This window comes from Akebia trifoliata, chromosome 11 (genome assembly GCF_017979445.1).
Source record: "Akebia trifoliata isolate Shusen 1 chromosome 11, ASM1797944v1, whole genome shotgun sequence".
NCBI lineage: Eukaryota > Viridiplantae > Streptophyta > Magnoliopsida > Ranunculales > Lardizabalaceae > Akebia > Akebia trifoliata.
This window is the reverse complement of record NC_141385.1, coordinates 38,172,554-38,179,551: the sequence shown is the minus strand read 5'-3', so window position 1 is coordinate 38,179,551 and position 6,998 is coordinate 38,172,554. Positions and strand designations below refer to the sequence as shown.

The following is a 6,998-nucleotide window of genomic DNA, read 5'->3' as shown; positions in this document are numbered from 1 at the left end:
AAATCTTTCAAAAAACTCCGAGTTCTTCAATTCGAAATCGTCGTTTTAAAGGTTTTAATACTGATTTTTTCATCTTTGATGATTTAATGTAAAAAAAAATAGAAGAAAAATCAAAGAAATTAGATTATTGAGAAAACAACCTTAAAACCATTACTACATTGATTTAACCTCTCACAAAACTCAAAAAAAGATGAATATGATGAAGAAGAACAAGAAGATTGAGAGAGATGTAGATGGTGGAGAAGAATGAGATAATGAATAGAGAATATGATTGAGATTTTTATTTTGTAGATAGATAGATAGATGAAGAAGATAGTGGCTGTGTGGAGTAATTTGATGAGGGTAGTAATGTAATTTTATTTTTTATTTTGTTTATTTTTTAAACTTATGTGGGCAAAAAGAGCATAAATGGTGGGTGTTAGTAAAAGGACTCTAAAAATAAATAAATAAAACAAAAACAAAAATTGAGAGGTATCTACTTGTGATTTGCTTAACAATGAAATAGCAACAAAAAGAAAGTTGTAATAAAGATGGTTTCAAATCTCACCCGTGACTAAGATGACTCCATCTCGGTATTGTTCAATAACGATTGAGATAGTGCATATGAATCATCTCGCACAATGTCTTACTTGACAATAATAGATGACTTGGACAATATTTTGTAAGGTCAAATTGGTAAAACTTGACTGAGTCAAGCTTTTTTTTTTTAAATTAAAACAAAAATCTTTATAATTTAAATATTTTTCATTTTAATGAAAAATATGAACTTATGACTACTAATCTTCTAATCCACTTTACTTTACTGAAAATTTTATAATTATTACATATAAAAATATATATATTAATAAATAAATATAAACAAGAGTTATTTAGATTGGTGGGGGTGACCAGAAGAAATACCTAAAAGTTGACCGAAAACGCACCTGAGTTTTAATAAGAGATTGACATGTGGAGCAAATGCTGGGATCAGGAGATTGACTTGACTAATCTCGATTACAAGAAAATTCTGCCCCAGAAAAGAGACGTGTATGACACACCATGAGATATTTGACTGAATAATTGTGGAAATCGAATACTAAGTTGGAATATAGTAAGAGCAGAGAAATATTCAAATCCTATGTTCTACACTATAATGGCCATAGTTTGATCAAGAACTCCATTACCCTTCAAAGATGAGCTGAGATTCTTATCTGGGTTTCTCTTTGATTTTCATTTCCCATTCATAATCTAGAGATATAATTCTCATCCCTAATTTAGCAAATCAGCTAAATTTGGCAGAAATTTTTTTGTTTGAATTGTACTCTTGCCATTTCAGGATTACAATTCACCTTTAGTAACAATCACCCCATAGGCTTCTTTGTTTTGCATTTCCAATTAAGATTCTAGAGAGAGAATTCTCAATTTCTCACCTCTAATTTAGCAAGAGCAGCTAAATTTGGCAGAAAAATGTTCATCTGATTCTTCTCTTGGTTTCAAATTCAGATTTAGTAACAATCCCATAATTCCTTCAATGACTTCTCTGTTTCCTCATCTTCTTTGTCTCTTACTTCTACTGCTCCCTCTCTCCACTTTTTCTCAAACTTCCTGCAATTCTCTATCAACTCTTCAGGGAAACCTATACTGCTCTTCGCCTTCGGGCGAATTCGCTTTTGGGTTCCATCCTATTCAAGGAGCAGATCATTTCTTGGTAGCAATCTGGTTTGCTAAAATTCAAATTGAAAACATTGTTTGGACAGCAAATGGAGGTAACCCAGTGCAGAAAGGTTCCAAAATTGAATTAACATCCAATGGTGTTCTTGTCCTCAATGCTCCAAATGGTACACAACTTTGGAAGGCCGAACCCACAGACGGTACCCGAGCTACCTCCACTGCTATGCTTGACACAGGAAACTTTGTGCTGAGGAACTCACAATCCATTATCAATTGGCAAAGCTTTGATGCACCAACAGACACAATCTTGCTTAACCAGACACTAGGCCTTGATAGTAAACTCATTTCTCGACGAACCAAGGACGACTACTCGACCGGAAGATTCAAGTTTATTCTACAAGGTGATGGTAATCTTGTTATGTATCCCTTAGCCCGGCCTAAGGAAAACAATTACAAAGCTTACTGGGCAAGCAATACTGTGAGTAATGGTTTAGCGGTGGTCTTCAACCAATCTGGCTATATTTATCTAAATCTAAAAGATGGGAGCCAATTCAACTGGTGGCCGTCAGACACGCCAATTTCAACAAGGGACTTCTATCATAGAGCCACCTTTGATTTTGATGGAGTTCTCAGGACATACACATACCCAAAAACCTCCCCAAACAATGGGACTGAAGCATGGTCTTTGGAATCGTTTTTACCTTCAAATATCTGCACAGCACCATTCGGAGATACCGGGAGCGGATTTTGCGGATATAACAGCTACTGCAAGCTAAACCAGGACCAGAGGCCTGAGTGTAAATGCCCAACTGGGTATACCTACTTGGATCCAAACAATACGTTCAGAGGATGCAAACAAACTTTTGCTCCACAGAGTTGTGATAAAGAAGGATCAAGCATTGCAGACGGATTTGAAATGAAGGAGTATATTAAATCTAACTGGCCATTCGGTGATTATGAATCGTTTCAAAATGTGGATGAAGATTGGTGCAAAAACGCTTGCCTGAATGATTGTTTTTGTGCAGCTGCCATCCTTGGGGGGACGACCTGCTGGTTGAAGAGGTTCCCACTATCAAATGGGGTGATCGACAATAGTTTTAACGGAAAGGCTCTCATCAAGGTAGGAGATTCTAATTCTTCTCTTCAACCTCAACCTGGTTTTCCTCCTCCAGTCTTGGGTGGAAATAAGAAGAATAGAGAGAATTTGATCCTACCCGGATCGATTCTTTTGGGAAGCTCTGGGTTTCTCAACTTACTACTATTATTGATAATTTCTTTGGCTATTTATTATGGCTCATACCATAAGAAGAAGCTAAAATCAAAGACAAATCCCAGCAAAATTGGAGTGAACCTAAGGTCTTTTACTTACAAAGAACTTGAAGAAGCTACAAATGGGTTCAAGGAAGAATTAGGTAGGGGTGCTTTTTCGAGAGTTTATAAAGGTGTTCTAGAATCATATACTGGAAGTCTTGTTGCTGTTAAGAAGTTAGACAGATTGGCACAAGAAACCGACAAGGAATTTAAAAATGAAGTTAGTTCAATCGGCCAAACCAATCACAAGAATCTAGCCAAACTTGTTGGATTCTGTGACGAGGGCACCAACAGGATACTGGTATATGAGTTCATGAGAAATGGTTCTTTGGCAAGCTTCCTCTTTGGAGGTTCAAGGCCTGAGTGGTATCAAAGGATTCAAATAGCCTTTGGGATTGCTCGAGGGCTCACATATCTTCATGAAGAATGCAGCACCCAGATCATCCATTGTGACGTAAAGCCTCAAAATATACTTTTAGATGACTCTTTTGTTGCACGAATTTCGGACTTTGGATTAGCAAAACTTTTGAAGACTGAACAAACTCGAACAAGTACGGGTATTAGAGGGACAAGAGGGTATGTTGCACCCGAGTGGTACAAGAACATGGCGATCACAGCTAAGGTGGATGTCTACAGTTTTGGCATCATGTTACTGGAGATCATTTGTTGTAGAAGAAATGCTGAATTTGAACTTGGGAATGAAGATGCAGTGATACTGTCAGAATGGGCTTATGATTGCTGTGTAGAAAGGAATCTCCACTTGTTAGTGGAGAATGATGAAGAAGCAAAGAATGATGGCAGGAGGTTGCAGAAGCTGGTCATGGTGGCTATTTGGTGTATTCAAGAGGATCCCTCCTTAAGGCCTACCATGAGAAAGGTGACACAGATGCTAGAAGGAGCTGTTGAAGTTTCCATGCCCCCTGATCCTTTGTCCTTCATTAGCTCAATTGTATAAAGCCTATTCTCTTTCAATAAATGGAATCACGATCCTCCACAAATCTAAGCATGTGTACTAGTCTCATATGTTTTATACAAAGCCTATGACTTTAGATTAAAAAATGTTGATTTAGTTTGTTTATTGTGTTATTAGTATTGATTTGGACATGAGTACTTCAATAATACAACAAAGTTGGTGATTTGGATCAGAATCCTAACCTAGAACCCCACTAAATCTATTATTTCCATCTTATCAATACTAAAACTGAATTTACCAATTAATTGGAAGTAGATTTGATTTATTATCAACTTTAAACAAACTGAGTCCCAAGCTTAAAACAATTAATTATCATCGTCGTTTACACCCTATACAAATTACTAGAGTCGTGCTTCACCATTTAACTCAATGTTCCTTCATATATTCTCTTACTATCTCTATCCATGTCATTTTGGTTCTCTTGCCATTTTAGAATCCTCAAGTTGCAGCCAAACACTCTTCATCGGTTTTGTTATTGGCTTGCTATGCAAATTCTCAAACTCCTATGCTTAATTTTATCTCCAATTGGAGATATTTCCAAATCCTCTAAGTATACTTGTTTCCAATTTTGTTTTTCCTCGTTTTATAGCGCAGCGTCCTCTGCTACGCTTATTATACGAACATGTTGGTTGTCAATACAAACAAGTTGTTTCTTGATAACCAAATATTCAGCTACATATATAATGGCTGATCTTGATCACATAACACTCTAGAAGCACTCTTCCACTTTTCCACCCAACATTAATTCTATAGGTCACATTCCCACCAATTACCCCATCTTTCTGTATAATAATTAACAAGTGTTTCATCATTGACTATATTCTAACTTGGCCCAATTTATATTAAAACCTTTCATTTTTCGAAATCACTTAGCAAGGTCTTAGGATGAAATAAACATTCCATCCATTAAACAAGAACTGTTCTCTCATATGGATAGTGGAACTCAGTCTTCTAACTGGTGGGTAATAATCGTCGTCGTGAGGGGCTCCAATAATGGTTGTTCGAAGGTTCAATCCAATCATCGTGTCCCCAACATTTTGATTGAGTTTAATCGTTGTCCACCCTCTATTAACCTTGAGAATCCCATATAGACATTATGATTTAGAGCATATCGTTTTTTTTTCAATCTCTATTCATTGCACTCTAGCCCTTTTTTCAAACGACCAACCCCACTTGATGAACCGGTCATTTTTTATGTTAGTGTTTAATTCGATTAGCCTGGAAATGGATACATTTAGGCCCTACGTGATATAATTTAAAATACCATACAGATGGTAATCTTGTTATGCATCCCTTAGCTCGGCCTAAGGAAAACAATTACAATGCTTATGGGGCAAGCAATACTGTGAATAATGGTTCAGCAGTGGTCTTTAACCAATCTGGCTATATTTATCTAAATCTAAAAAATGGGAGCTAATTCAACAGGACATCAGAGAGGCCATTTTCAACAAAGGACACCTACCGTAGAGCCACCCTTGATTTTGATGGAGTTTTAAGGAAAAACGCATAGCAAAACCCTCCCCAACAACTGGGACTGAGTCATTGTTATGTGGCATGGTTTGAACCTGAAAACAACTGCACAGCAGGTTTCAGGGATGTCGGGAGCGGAGTTTGCAGATTTAACAACTACTGCAAATTAGACCAGGGACCAGAGGCCTGAGTGTATTTGCCCATTTGGGTATACTTATTTGGATCTAGGCAATACATTCAAAGGATGCAAACAAAACTTTAATCCACATAGTTGTAGAATAGATGGGTAGGGGTGCTTTTTCGACAGTTTATAAAGGGGATCTAGAATCATATACTGGAAGTCTTGTTGCAGTTAAGAAGTTAGACAGGTTGGCGCTAGAAATCGACAAGGAATTTAAAAAAGAAGTCAGTTCAATCGGACAAACCAATCACAAGAATCTAGCCAAACTAGTTGGATTCTGTGACGAGGGCACCAATAGGGTACTGGTATATGAGTTCATGAGAAATGGTTCCTTGGCAAGCTTCCTCTTTGGGGGTTCAAGGCTTGAGTGGTATCAAAGGATTCAAATTGCCACTACAGGAAAAAAGGCAAATAGCTATGACTTTTAGTGACGGTCAGACATTAACTGTCACTATAGAGTAATTTAAGACGCAAATCCCACTCTCTCACTGAATCACTCTCTTTGTCTCTCGTCTCAAACTCGAAAACTCTCAAACTTGATAACCACTCTGATCTCACTCTCTCACAGAATCACTCTCTCTGTCTCTCATTGAATCATCTATCTCTCTCTCATCTCAAACTCGATTTACATTGATCTTTGTCTCTCGTCTCAAACTCGATTTACACTGATCTCCGTCTCTCATCTCATACTAGAATTAAGGTCTCCCTCTGTCGATCTCTCTCTTTCTATTGATCTCTCTCTCTCTCTCTCTATCTATCTTTCAGACGTGTGAGAGTTCAATTTCAATAGATCCGATCCGATCTCGACCTCTCGAAATTTGAGAAATAAACTTTCTTTGACAAAAAATGTATGTTTTCCTACATATTTTGTTGATTTTTTCTCTCCAATCAATCCCTAACCCTAGATTTTTTTGTTATAGGGTTTAAACTCTTGGTCTCACTTGGTGATATATAAATATATATATATATATATATATATATATATATATATATATATATATATATATATATATATATATATATTTCTTTTGATCTGTGAGGTTGAGCTCTCAATCTCTCTCTCTCTGTATAATCATAATTTGTCTAGTGTTGATTCAAATTTTGGTTCCATTTCAAACCAAAATCCCAATTTCTATAATTTTAATTCAATTTTATAGCTAAGATTTTAATCAAAGAAATTGATACTTTTTATTACAGTGTAGCAATCGAACCCTAAACCCTAAATTTCATTTTCTAGGTTTTTAATACTTTTTCTAAGAATTTTTAGTAATCAAGCTTGATTATACAATGTTGTATTGGGATCTGTACTAATACTCTTTAAATGTTTGCTCAAATTTATTGTTGTTTTGCTAAGTTGGCATTGATTGAAGATTATCGCATGGGTTCAAACTTAAGACAGAGGAATCTCAAATC

The 6,998-nt window shown here is 36.3% G+C and overlaps 1 protein-coding gene across 1 annotated transcript; it reads left to right on the top strand.

Annotated features, from left to right (window-relative positions):
* The first annotated feature begins 1,115 nt into the window (after positions 1-1,115).
* On the top strand, positions 1,116-4,039 carry LOC147391530 (G-type lectin S-receptor-like serine/threonine-protein kinase LECRK2). The gene has a single exon (XM_086459950.1). It carries the CDS (start codon positions 1,511-1,513, stop codon positions 3,914-3,916), a length of 2,406 nt encoding a protein of 801 aa, XP_086316076.1. The 5' UTR covers positions 1,116-1,510; the 3' UTR covers positions 3,917-4,039.
* The last annotated feature ends 2,959 nt before the right edge of the window (positions 4,040-6,998 follow it).